The sequence below is a fragment of the Myodes glareolus genome, chromosome 9 (genome assembly GCF_982192425.1).
Source record: "Myodes glareolus chromosome 9, mMyoGla1.1, whole genome shotgun sequence".
Classification (NCBI taxonomy): domain Eukaryota; kingdom Metazoa; phylum Chordata; class Mammalia; order Rodentia; family Cricetidae; genus Myodes; species Myodes glareolus.
The window spans coordinates 5,085,954-5,099,328 of record NC_142034.1 but is presented as its reverse complement, the minus strand read 5'-3'; the positions used below and the strand labels follow the sequence as shown (position 1 = coordinate 5,099,328).

Below are 13,375 nucleotides of genomic sequence, written 5' to 3'. Positions count from 1 at the left end.
GGGAAGGACTCTGGGTCGCACAGCTCCTGCAGGGCCATCTGAGCAGAGGTGAAGGGTGTGCAGAGAGTGCCCCGGGTGGCAAAACTTGCAGAGACAGCCCCGAGGGGCAGGTGGCTGAGGGACGTAGGCCTATTGGATGGTACCATACAGGGGACTTCAGTTCTGAGGTGTCCCACAGGACTTTCTTGGGCAAGTTGCTGAGTTCTGCGGCCTTGGTTTTCCCCCTCCTGCCTGCACGTCCCGTTCTAATGACTCTGTTTTTCCCTCTGCAGGCTCCGAGGTGGCTCCCAGCTGTGTTGGCGACATGGCTGACAGCCCTAGAGATGCCATGCTCAAGCAAGCGCCCGTGTCCCGGAACGAGAAGGCCCCCGTGGACTTCGGCTACGTGGGGATCGACTCTATCCTGGAGCAGATGCGCAGGAAGGCCATGAAACAGGGCTTCGAGTTCAACATCATGGTGGTCGGTGAGTGTCACAGGCCCTCTGCCCGCCACGAGCCCATCTTGCCATTCCATGTCCGTGCAAGGGGACCTGCCTCGGCCAGCAGCTCTCAAACTGTGTTCCCAGCCGGGTGGGGGTGGCGTACACCTTTAATCCCAGCACTCGGGAGTCAGAGGCAGGAGGGTCTCTGTGAGTTCAAGGCCAGCCTTGTCTACAGGAGCGAGTTCCAGTACAGGATCCAAAGCTACAGAGAAACCCTGTCTCGAAAAACCAAACCAAACAAACTGTGTACCCCACTATAAAGTGGGGAGATAACTTTCGCCTAAAGACAACTGGGATGAAATACCAGATATGGGTGCTTGTGCTGGGAGAAGGGACCATATCCACCAGCGACTCCTCAGAGCGCCTACTGTCTGTGTTAGCAATCTCACTAAGCAGTTGTAGCCTTCTGTGACCAGTGACATGGCCCCCACCTCTGAGTTGTGTTGAGTGTTCACTGGTTATTGCCTTAAACCTAGGCCCGAGTGGGACTCAGCTCTCATGTCCAGGGCTGGCTAGAGGCTTCCTGGAGGTTCATCTAAGCTGCCCACCCAGGAAGAGGGGTGTAGTAGTCATCTTCTTCCTCCTGGGGCCTTGGAGAGCTAGAAGTCATCGATAGTATGCCGATAATTAGTGAGACCTGAATGGATTGTGTCCAGCAAGCTCAGAAGTCCCTCGGACCCCACACATGAGAATTCACAGAGATCTTGCCCGCCTTTGCCTCTCGAGGCCTGGGATTAAAGACATGCACCACCACACCTGGCCTGTGGTCCGGTTTTTTTCAGAACAGGGCAGATGCCAGGGTGGCCTCTGGGTAAATGCCTCACATAGGCTGACGTCCTAAACTGAGTAGAGTCTGGTGGTTCTCCCACGGCAGGGCGTCTGTCTGTCTGGGGAACTGTGTCTATGTGTGTCTGCTCTGCCCAGATTCGCAGACAACCTCCACCTATCTTTGGGGCTGTCATTCTCTCCTGTCTTGGTGTCTCTTCCTGCTTTGGGTGGCTTCTCTAGGACCAGGAAGGGGCCAAGTTAAACCAAGTCCCAGAGCCCCACATTGTGGGTTTAAATTCAACCCTGGACTTCTACTGAGGAGGTGACGGCCCAGGTGGTGCTATCTAAGGATGCTGTGAGGCCAGGGGTCTCAGTGGAATATAGCCATGAGCTATGCTCTTGGAGAGCCTGCCAACCGGCCTCCCCTTCTCTCCCCAGGGCAGAGTGGCCTTGGGAAGTCCACCTTAATCAACACCCTCTTCAAGTCCAAGATCAGCCGGAAGTCCGTGCAGCCCACTTCAGAGGAACGCATCCCCAAGACGATCGAAATCAAGTCCATTACCCACGGTCAGTTCCATGGAAGTGGGGGCTGAGACTGAGCGTAGGAACCCCTCTTCCCAGTGTCTAGGGTCAAGGGCATCCCACTAGAGAGGTCACCATGATCCCTCTGGGAACATTGAAACTCTAAGGAAGAATGGTCTGGGCCCCACCAGGCTGAGGCACCGTCCAAACTTCTTTAATAGAAGTCGCTTTCTCCCTGATATCACCTCAGCTGCCATCACAGCCCATACTGGGACACCCAAGGCTGGTCAGGCAATCCGAGGGCTTGGGTGACCCCTCTGACGTGGGGTGCTGTGGTTTGTGCAGATATTGAGGAGAAGGGGGTCCGGATGAAGCTGACGGTGATTGACACGCCAGGCTTCGGAGACCACATCAACAATGAAAACTGGTAGGTGACGTCAAAGATCCTTCCTTCAGGTGGAAAAGCCCCCCGGGGCTTCAGGATCCCAGATACCACTTGAGCTCAGACACCCCGATAAGATCGCTCCAAACCCTAAAGCCACGCCTTTAGGGGCTAACATTCCAGATCAGAATGGGGTCTCCTGGGAATGACGCCCTCCCACCCCAGGACACAGATCAGCATGGAGAGTTTGGGCAGAACAGTCTAAGATAAGGCTGGCTTCTCTTTGCGGCAGTCAGAACTGTTCCTGGATGAAGTCAGATGGGTGTCAAGCCACTTGTGGGTGGGGTCTTGGGGGGCTTAGAGAGGATACGCCCCCGCATGGGCACTGGCTCAGCTAACCCGGGTCTCTATGCAGCTGGCAGCCTATTATGAAGTTCATCAATGACCAGTATGAGAAGTACCTGCAGGAGGAGGTCAACATCAACAGGAAGAAGCGCATCCCCGACACGCGCGTCCACTGCTGCCTCTACTTCATCCCGGCCACTGGCCACTCGTACGTCCCATTCGGGGCCCTTGGTCTTGGTGGTGGGAGCCCCCGTGTCTAACACTGCTGGGGCTACATGCAGGATTCTGTCCGCCCAGCCGTTGGACACGGCGAGGGGGATGGGGGGGAGGGCATGGGACACGACGCTGAGTCAGGGCTGTTTCGGTAACCCTTGTGTGAATGTCTGTGTCCGTAGAGGGTCTGTGACCTCTGCACTGGGTGGCCTCCTGCCCATTCTCCCTTCTCTTTGTCCAGAAAGCTGAGGGCTGGGTAGGCCCCAGTCTAAAATCTGGTAGGCAGGCTCTGCAGATGGAATGAGACTCTCAGGCTGTGTGTGTGTGTGTGTGTGTGTGTGTGTGTGTGTGTGTGTGTGTGCAACCCCAGCAGTCACATGACCATCTCCACACCTAGGAATGGCTCTTACCTCTTGGGCCACTGAGGAGCACGGCTGTGTGAGACACAAAGAACAGTGAATGTCCTCTGTCTTCTATGCCAAAACCTGTCCTTGCCATCAGTGCTCCCGGGGCCTTCGAGGTGTGGGAGCACCAGGTGCCTTTTGGAGTCTCCCTACCCCAGGGCAGGCGGACTCTGGCTGGTCTCAGTGACCAGGGTTCTTGACTCCCTGTGAATCTCATCTGTCCCCAGTACATAGGTTCCTCTCCCTGCTGGACACCCTTGTCCCTTGTCCTGACTCTGTGTAGGCCAGTCCCTGTGGAGACAGCAGGAGCTGGTGGTGGCTCATTGAGGACTCCCAAGTTTGGTGCCTCCTGGCCACAGCTGCTGGAGGCTGTACACTCTAGGCTGTTCCGGGCTCCTCCCAGGCTTAGACTTGGAGGGCATCTTGTATCTTGTACCCTGTCTAGATGGCATGGGGCTCACTGGGGTCTGTTTGGGACAATGCAAATAAGGGTGTCTGAGCTTGCCAATAGTGACCGTCTCTTGGGGGGCCAACAAGAGCACCATTCATGGCAGGGGTGCCACAGGCCTCCTCACCTAGGGCTGGCTCATTTGGGGTTCTGCAGCTTCTCCCAGCACAGCCTGGGGCAAGGCCAGGATGACAGCTGGAGACGGGACTGACGTGGCTTTAGTAGGGAGAGCCGAGGGTGCTTCCCCAGTGATGACCCTCTGGGCTAGGGTCCCAGCTGGGCACCTCGCCTAGTTTTCTTCCCCTGACGCTCAGTCCCCGGGGACAGCAGTGGCTTCTGGCCATCTTTGCTCAGACTTCTGCCTGCAGCTTCACTTCCCACAGGCTGTCTGGGCCTGACAATACCGCTATGGAGAAAACGCAGTTTCAACAGGAAAATGATGCCCACTCTGGGTTCTGCCTGCCGCCTCCCTGCAGCCCCCTCCCTGCAGCCTCCTCCCTGTTCCTGTATCAGACCCTGGCTCTCTGGAGCCAGGCTGAGCTGGGGAACAGTCAGCCTGTCCCAGGGCCCAGAGCTTCTGAACACTGTCTCCCACTTCTCCCTGACACTGGAGCCCCAAGGCATGACTGTGAGCCAAGTCACTCTCTGGGCAGAGTCCAGGGCCAGTTGGGCTCTGACAGTGGCGGATGAGGGGACTTAGAGCCAGCTTGGCTCCAGCTTTCCAAGCTCAACTCAATAGGGGGAGCGTTCACCCCACACCCTTCCAGACCCCAACCGTGCCCCTCTACCCATATGGCCTTCACTGTGATGCCCGATATAGGGGGTCCCAAAGCTGTGTCTCATTTTACTGTCCTGTCTCAGACTTAGGCCCCTGGACATTGAATTCATGAAGCGCCTGAGCAAGGTGGTCAACATCGTCCCAGTCATCGCCAAGGCTGACACGCTGACCCTGGAGGAGAGGGTCTACTTCAAACAACGGGTAGGATGCACGGCCTCTACTCAGCCCTCTCTCCCTTGCGGACTGCCTGAACACGTTATAGGCCTGACAGGGGACTATCCAGCTCGGGGGATACATGATGGAGTCACCCTTCAGCCCTTCACAGCGTGTATTCAGCCCTTGGGGGGACCCCCAGCCTGGGTGGCTGCTTGGGACCCCCATTTCCAGCAGCCTCGGGTTTTGGAGTAGACTAAGGAGAGGCCAATGCCTGGGGGCCGTTGGACCCAGCACACATGGGTTTTATTAGGTGGGAAGGGAAACCAAAAGGGCAAGTCTGCTTCAGTGGCTCCCTCCTTCTCTGCCATGGTTGAGGCCACCACTGGCTGGGTGACAGGGATATCCCTATGGGCATCTGCAGTGTGATGAGACCTGGGCCTCTTCTGAACAAAGCCATACTTCAGAACCTCCTGGCAGCTCCAGCCTGAGGTTGTGAAGCCTCAAATCCAATTCCAGAGGCTCCCAGGGCCTCCATCCCAGTCATGTGTGAGGGATTTTCCAAGCATGCACAGGGGAGGGTAGTCAGACAGGGATGCATCTACTGAAGACCATAAGGCTCTCCAGTGTATGAGAGCCTGGATCTGCTTGGGCAAATGAGACAGCTGTCTTGGGATGTCCTCTGTCGACTGCCACCCACCTGGGTTGTCATGAATGTGGGAAGCATCTCAGCAGGCAGGTACACCCTGAGCTGCAGGAGGAAACCATGCTGGACTCAGCAACCCTGAGGGTTTTTTTTGGGGGGGGGGGAATAGTGACAAGCTACACAAGAAACATGGGGAGATTCTCAGGACAGAGATCACAGGGCCCCTTGGCCAGGCGAGTCCCTTCTTGATACAGAGGCACCAGGACTGGAAAGTCTGGGCGGGATGCAGCTCAGTTGGCAGAGAGCTTGCCTAGCAGAGAGAAGGCTCATGGCCCGAGCTTCAGCACCACATAAAACTGGGCATGGTGGGATGTAACACACACACTTGGCAGGTAGAGGTAGGAGGCTCAGGAGTTCAAGGTCCTCCCTGATCACATACCCAGTTCGAGACCAGTCTGAGCTGGAGACTTTGTCTCCCAAAGGGGTGGGTGTGGGGTTGGAGAGATGGCTCAGGGGTTAAGAGCACTTGCTGCTCTTGCAGAGGACCTGGGTTCTGTTCCCAGCACTCACACGGCAGCTCACAACCAGTTCCAGGGGATTCAACGTGCCCTCTTCTGGCCTCTATGGACAGTAGGCATGCATGTGGTACGCAGGCATGCATGTGGTGCACGTGCATACACGCAGGCAAAATACTAGTACGCATAAAATAAAAATAAAATGAATCTTTTTAGGAAATTAGACGTTCTCAGGGCAGGGCCACTCCAAGCTAGCCTCTGTAGGGTCCATGACGCAGGCACCTGGCAACTGATAACCTGATTCAGGGACCACGCCCCTGTGCTCCCCAGATTACGGCAGACCTACTCTCCAATGGCATTGATGTGTACCCCCAGAAGGAGTTTGATGAGGATTCAGAGGACCGACTGGTGAATGAGAAGTTCCGGGTGAGCGGGTCAACCGGATGCTGGGTGATGGGGGCAGCGGTAGGATGGCTTTAAACCATGGGGGTGTAACCTCTGAGTTGGAAAAGAATGGGGGTCCATACGTCCACCCCTGGTCCTCTCGAGCCAAGGCCCGAAGTTCTCCAGGTCCAGATCCAGGGGGTCACGTGACTAACACGCTCTTCCGCCTCTTCTCCAGGAGATGATCCCGTTTGCCGTGGTGGGCAGCGACCACGAGTATCAAGTCAATGGCAAGAGGATCCTGGGAAGGAAGACCAAGTGGGGGACCATTGAAGGTACTGGCTGCTGCACTGCCCGTGTGCTGACCTGTAGTTAAGCTTGGGCCCTCATCCACTGCACTGTGGGTCTCTGCTTCTTCTTGTCTTGTAAGGACAATGGCTGTGGGGTGCACCTGAGTTCCTTAAACGTAACTACTTTGTCATAGACTTAGTCACTCTGTCCCAAGTACTGAGGGCTGGGACTCTGGTCTTCTCTGGGGTCCAGGTCAGCACCTCGGTGGGATGGTCCCAGGGCCTTTCTTTGCCTTTCTTTCGGCTCTTCCATCCTCATTAGAAAGGACAGAGCTGCCTGGAAGATGGAAACCCAGTTTGTTCCTTGTGACCGGTGTGGTCAAAAGGCCCCGCAGAGGAGTGAAAGTTGAGGCTTTGTGAGCTGGGTGAGCCTCAGTCTGCACACTTCATCAATGAGGGATACATCCTACGGCCTAGGCGATGTGAGAATGTTCCAGATGGTTAGGGTTCTTCTTCCGATTGGTTTTGGGCTCACTCTGTAGCCTAGAACTATCTGGCATTCAGTCCTTCTGCCTTGCGGGGGCGTCCACACCACGCCAGGGCTCTTTGAGGAGTTAGTTTCTCTAAGAATCCCTAAGAATCCGGTGATGGTGTTTCCTGGCTCTGAGCATGGAGCTCAGACCAGGACCGCCCCCCCCACCCCTTTAGTGGATTATCATTTAACCTTTTCAGCTCTCTGGGTCCCTTTCCTCACTCTCTGTGCAGAGAAGAATTAGAGCAGGGGTCCTCAACCTTCCTAATGCTGCGAACCTTCAACACAGTTCCTCACGTTGTAGTGACCCCGACCATACAATTATCTTCATAACTAATTTTGCTACTGTTATGAATCATAATGTAAATATCTGTGTTTCCCAGTGGTCTTGGGTGACCCTTGTGAAAGGGTCATTTGACCACCAAAGGTTTGTGACCCCACAGGTTGAGAACCACTGAATTAGAGGGACAGGCTCCGTGGGTTGAGGGCTTTGCTAGCACTGAGTTCCATCTCTGCACCACATAAACCAGGTTTGCTGATCCCCATCTGGGATCTTAGCATTTGAGAGGTGGAGGCAGGAGGATCAGGGATTCAATATCATCTATGCTACAACGAGGTCAAGGGAGGGCAAGGGAGAAAAAGTGCAGCCTTGCGGCTGGAGCCCCTAGAGTTAAGAGCTGTTACCTGGTCTTCCTGAGGTGAGGCATTGAAGAGAACCCGTCTGCCCTTCCCGCCCACTGCCCCCGACCCGTTCCTTTTCATACTGTGCCCTCCATGTGAGTCTGCCAGGTAGGGTGCCACGGGGGATATTTTCCAAATATGCCCTGGGTATTTGCTTATGGCTTTTTGTAGCACCTCCCACCCCTCACACACACACAGACAATACCACAGAGGTGACCCTAGGGCTACGCTATTCCTCAGCTCCCTTTCCCTCAGTCCCTCCTTCCTGTCTCTGCTTGTCCTCCCTGCATCTTTCCACAAATAATGCAAGGCATGGTTGGCATGAGGAAAGTATAGGGTGTAGGAGCCCCTGGGATCTGAAAATGGCATTGGCTATTGACACATCTCTTCTGGCCCCTGGTGGTCAGCCTGGGTACTGCAGACACTCAATGAGAAGTTAGCCAGATTAGATGACTGCCCACAGCTGAGGGTCCACTTGGCCTGTGTGACCCTGTAAAGCTGCTCTCCACTGTGGTGGCTCCCACATGCAGCAGCCTTCCTGTGAGGACCCCTGGGAACTTATCAGAACATGGTGGGAATTCCTGTCAGGAACACACACACCCTGTGAGTTAATAACTGAATAGGCCCTATCTAACTATGCCCACTCCTTACCCCCTCCTTGGTGTGCACTGTCCAAAGTGCCTGTCCCATCCTTGGAAGCTGGCCAGAGTGCTGCCTGAGGATGGAAAGTTACTTTGTTCCTTGAGCATAATATATTCGGAAGCCTCACAAAGCCAAATTACGCCGTTGGCTCATTTGGTCCTTTTGTGACCCCGAGACATGAACCATGCCATTCTCCACTTAAACTTCTTTTCACATCTATTTATTAATGTACTTGCTTTATTGGGGGATCATGTATATTGTCTTGTACACACCAGAACACACATGTGGAGGTCAGAGGACAACTGGCAAGATTCGGTTCTCTCCTTCTACCCAGTGGTTCTGGGAGTCAAGCTCAGGTGTTGGGCTTGGCAGCAGATGCCTGTATCCGCTGAGCCATTAGCTCATTTTATTGGGAAACTGGGTCAGAGAAGCCAAGATTCACTCAGGCCTGTAGTGTAAGGAATGATGGGTTTACTTTGGCTCACAGTTCCGGGGTGCAGCCTATCAGGACTGGGGAGTCATGGTGACTTGACAAGAGGTAGTTGGTCCCCTGGCACCCACAGTCAGGAAGCAGTGATGAATGAGCATGGGAACTTAGCTCACTTTCTCCTTTCATTGAGTCAGAAAGCCCCAGCCCGTGGGTTGATGCTGCCCACATTCAGGGTGGGTCTTCCCTCAGCTGACCCTCTCTGGATGCACCCTCATAGACACGCTAGAGGTGTGTCTCCCAGGCGACTCCAAAGCTAGCTGAGTAACTGTCAGTCACAGGCCCCTTTTCTCCCCTGCCCACTCTTGGGTGGGGCTTTCTAGAGGCTGTTGGCATTACTGGATAGGAGAGGAGGGACTTCCTTCTCAAAAGACATTGGGCATTTTTCTCTTTCCCTCAGTTGAGAACACCACTCACTGTGAATTCGCCTACCTACGGGATCTCCTCATTAGGTAAGTCAGCCATCAGCTCTGAGGGCCCCCTTGCAAGGACCGGATCTGAGGTTTGGTGGTGGTAGACGGGTGGGCAGAGGCCCCACCCTGCTGGCAGCTGCATATTGTCAACCCTGCCCTCAGGAACCCATTGCCTAGAGCTGAAAACTAAGCAAAACCCTCTTGGGAATGAATGAAGAAATGGGGTTCTTCCTGACCTTATGGGGTCACCAGGATAAGAGGGGCTGAATTCTGGCGCCCTGTGGTCTAAGCCTGTTGGGTTCAGCTATAGGTACGAAGGGCAGAGCCTGGGCTATATGTCTTAAAACCAACAAAAGAAAAATATCATAATGAAAGCTATTGTTTTGTATAATTAAAATATATCAGTAGGGAAAAAAAGATGCAGAGCAAGGGACCTGGGGTGGGGGTTCCAAGAACAAGCCTTACCACCTTTGGAACTCCTTGCCAACTTCCCTTTCCAAAGTAAAGGGGAGTGGTAGAGCTTGCCTGGCAGGCTTAAGGCCCTTGTTTCCACCTACAAAAAGAAACTAGGAAAAAAAAAAAAGCCCAGGGAGGCAGGGTGGACAGCTCTGGGGTCTGTGGTCACCTGCTGCCTCCTGCTGGCCACAGCCTGAATTTCTGTCTTGGACCACAAATACCAGAGTCCTGCCCACCTTGGGACCTTTCAAGTTTGTGCTTAGCTCCCCCCTGACTAGCACAGCATGGGCACAGAGAGGAGGAGGCATAGGTTAGAATGAGAGGCCCCAGAGGGTCTGGAGTCACCGGAGAGCATGCTCTGCCTGGTCCTGCAGTGTGTACACCGCCAGCCTGCAGGCTGCCTCGAAGGGCCAGTAGGGAGGGAGGGGAGGCGGCTGTGACCCCAGGCAGGCTAAGTGCTCACCCCCATGCTGGCCGCGTCCCCTGCAGGACACACATGCAGAACATTAAGGACATCACCAGCAGCATCCACTTCGAAGCCTACCGTGTGAAACGCCTCAACGAGGGCAACAGCGCCATGGCCAACGGGGTCGAGGAGAAGGAGCCGGAAGCCCAGGAGATGTAGACGCCATCCTGTCCCTGGACCCCACCCCCAAATTTTCTCATCCTCCCGGGCCCACCCACCTACCCTGTCTTATTTTATATAATTGTCTCCTTTTTGTCACCCGCCTCCTTCTCTTTTCACGCGCTACCCAGTAACAAGAGAGGGCTTATCTCCCAAGTGTGCTCTTATTGGCTGCAGCAGGAGGGTGGGCGGGACTACGGCCTGGGAATGCCTCTGTGCTCCACTCCCTCTCGGGGGAGGCTAGACCCGTCTCGGCCCCTGAGGGCTTAGAAGATCTGCGTGTCCATGCCCACTCTTGAGTTTTGAGCTGAAGTCTGTGGGGCCTGGGCCCTAGGGATTGCAGAGGTGTCCATTAAGCCACAAGTTCCCATGGCCACAGCCTCAGAAGCAGGCTGCACCAGGGGAGGATGAGTAGCCAGGTCGTCCTGGAGCCCCACCTGTCATTGTTCACAGCCCCCTCAGCTGTCTGCTCCCCAAGGAAACTAGAGACATTCACAACCAAAGCTGCCCATCACTTAGACATAGTGACAACTGTGGCCCTTCTCCCTCGAGCTTGTCCCAGAGCAGAAAGTGCCTTGATCCACAAGAGCCAGTCGCCTCTTCCCAGTTGTTCCTTTGGATGAAAAGCAAGGACATGCTGGAGGGAGGGAGTTCTTTTCTCCCTCCCCATGAACCCCCCCCCCTCCTCCCGTGCTGTAGACTCTGCTGCTGCACCGGGCTCTAATTATCAATCCAAAACCTGAAAGATGAGCCCCGCCCCCACTCCCAATCTTAGAAAGGTCAACACAGACCTGAGGAGCTGAGGGAGGGAGCCTTGGAAGAGGGCCAGGGAAGGTGTATCTGTCTGGCCCTCGGTTTGGCCGCAGATTCTCTGGCTACATTGTTACCCAGTTGCCTCGCTCCCCCCCCCCCCCCCCCCCACACATACGCCCAGGCTGAACCCTTGATTCGGTGACTGTGCTGGGTGGGAGCCAGGAAAACCTGACCGTTTTGCTGTCCATATGTGCCTAACCCCGTGTCCCCTCACCCATTGGAATACCCCCAGGACTTCAGAGATGGATAGCCAGAGCACAGGGCAAGGTTTCATGCAAAGCCAGGCTCCCTCGTCTTCTCTCAGAGGGAACCGTTAGGGACCAGCCATGCACAGCTGACCAAAGCCATGCCCTTTCTGCTTGCCCGCCATCCTTGTCCTGTCCCTGGGAGGAGTTTGGTGGGTGTAGATAGGTTGGACCCGCTTGGAGAAGGCGCCTCCATAGACCCCGGGCTAGCTTCTTGCGGCCTAGAAGTGCAGTGGGAGGGGTGGGGTGCAGACAGATGAGGGGTGCTCTTTGTTCCCTGTATTGAGTGTCTACTCCCCCGCCCAAACGTGGAAGGCCCCCTCATCGAACCCTGCAGCCGAACAGTTCGCATGCCAGCTTGCCAAGTTCTTTTGCCAAAATCAGGACTTTGAAGGAAATCTCCAGCATGCTGGACCCAGGGCACCTTGGCCTTCCCCAGCCCCAGTGTCCCTGGGAACTTAGCAGCAGCCCAGTGCCATCAGGGTGACCTCGTGCCTCTGTAACCAGCCACTGAAAACTGTTCGTCTCACCAGGCTGCTCCATGCGGCCTTTTGCTGGGGGCCTCCAGGGAGGGGGGGTGGTCTCTTTTTGTATAAATAACGAAGTGTTGAAATAAATGTTTCAAATACAAACTGGCTCATTCGGGAATGGCAATGTGTTCTCTTGCCTCAGGCTGGTCCCGTCCATTAGCAGGTGGATGGAGGCTCCTTCCGGAAGAGATGGGCTATGTAGGACCATGAGTTCAAACCTGCAGAATCAGTGGCTTAGTGGTGACAAGAGCTCTCCCAGATGACTCAGTTAACACCCATTCAGGTGATTCACAGCCGCCTATCATCCAGCCCCAGATGGATCTGGTGCCCTCTCCTGGCCTCTGATGGTACCCGTACACATGTGACAGACACACAGACCCCATATACACATGAACACAAATCTAAATGTTACGTCAGGCCCTATGAACAATGATGTTATTTGAAGAGCACTAAACTGTTTGTGACTCTAGGGGCCTGAGTGAGACAACTGGGATGGGAAGAGGGGAGGAACCATGGCCCCAGCCCCTCTGTGGTGTGTGTGTGTGTGTGTGTGTGTGTGTGTGTGTGTGTGCGGGCACGCACGTGCTCCATGTAGGAGCAGAGCAGCCAGTCTTTCCCATCTGCCCAGGAGCATGGGCTTTTTTGCGCCTCTCACCAACAAACAGCCAGCAAGCCCTGCTCTCTACAGTGCTGGGGTTACAGGCATACAAAAGGAAAAGAATTGAGATGTAGGTGCTGGGTATCTACTCTCAGGACCCCAGGCTCATGCAGCGTGTGCTCTTGGCCACTGAGCCATCTCTCCAGCCCTGAATGTGGCCTCTCCATGAGACTGTCAATGCTTGAACTGGAGGGGAGGGGAGGTCGGGCAGAAGAGCCAGGTGGCTTCATGGCATGGGATCCCCAGTGTATCAGACCTTCCTCCTACCTGTCCAGCCCCAGCCTCACATGGAACCAGCACAAATGGGTCCCGGAGCAGCGGCGTGCGTGGTCCAGGATGGACTGTCACCAAGGCGCGGAGGCCCTGCAGCACGCCCTGCTCATGCTGGCTTAGGCTTCTATGAAAGCTGGGGTGTCCCAGAGGGTCTAATAATGCCAGGTGTCCCTTTCTCTACCCCAGGCCTCGGGACCTGAAGGCAGGAAACAGATGGACAGCCTCTGGGGAGCCGCTGGAGGGAGGCCTACCCAGAGTGCCTGGATCAGGCCAGAGAGCCCGAAGAGTCCATTCATTTGTGGGTTGTGTGTGTGTGTGTGTGTGTGTGTGTGTGTTTGTGCGTACACATATATGTTGGGGAAGGGTGTTTGTGTGCATGTGGACGCCAGAGGACAACCTTGGTTGTTTTCTTTCTTCCTTCCTTCCTTCCTTCCTTTCTTTCTTTCTTTCTTTCTTTCTTTCTTTCTTTCTTTCTTTCTTTCTTTCTTTCTTTCTTGATGTGGGAGAATTGTCTGTATTCTGTCAATCATGTTTTAAATAAACGCTGATTGGCCAGGCAGGAGGTGTAGGCGGGAAAACCAGACAGGAAGTGGAACTGATGCAAGGAGAGCAGGAGAATTCTGGGGAGGAGGAAGTTGATTCCTCCCACTCCTGCCCAGGCCACCAAAGCAGCAGGATGTGAGCTGCCCC

The 13,375-nt window shown here is 54.9% G+C and overlaps 1 protein-coding gene across 5 annotated transcripts in view; it reads left to right on the top strand.

Annotated features, from left to right (window-relative positions):
* The window catches only part of Septin9 (septin 9), a 161,024-nt gene extending 149,168 nt beyond the window's left edge, over positions 1–11,856 (top strand). For all 5 annotated transcript variants that reach the window (XM_087909723.1, XM_087909727.1, XM_087909725.1 and 2 more), the window contains 9 exons: positions 273–464; positions 1,689–1,817; positions 2,118–2,199; positions 2,570–2,707; positions 4,426–4,543; positions 5,987–6,082; positions 6,279–6,375; positions 9,073–9,124; positions 10,031–11,856. In XM_087909723.1, coding sequence (XP_087765849.1) covers positions 273–464; positions 1,689–1,817; positions 2,118–2,199; positions 2,570–2,707; positions 4,426–4,543; positions 5,987–6,082; positions 6,279–6,375; positions 9,073–9,124; positions 10,031–10,166 — 1,040 coding nt within the window. In that variant the 3' untranslated portion in view covers positions 10,167–11,856. The remainder of the gene's footprint in view (positions 1–272; positions 465–1,688; positions 1,818–2,117; positions 2,200–2,569; positions 2,708–4,425; positions 4,544–5,986; positions 6,083–6,278; positions 6,376–9,072; positions 9,125–10,030) is intronic.
* Positions 11,857–13,375: the final 1,519 nt, after the last annotated feature.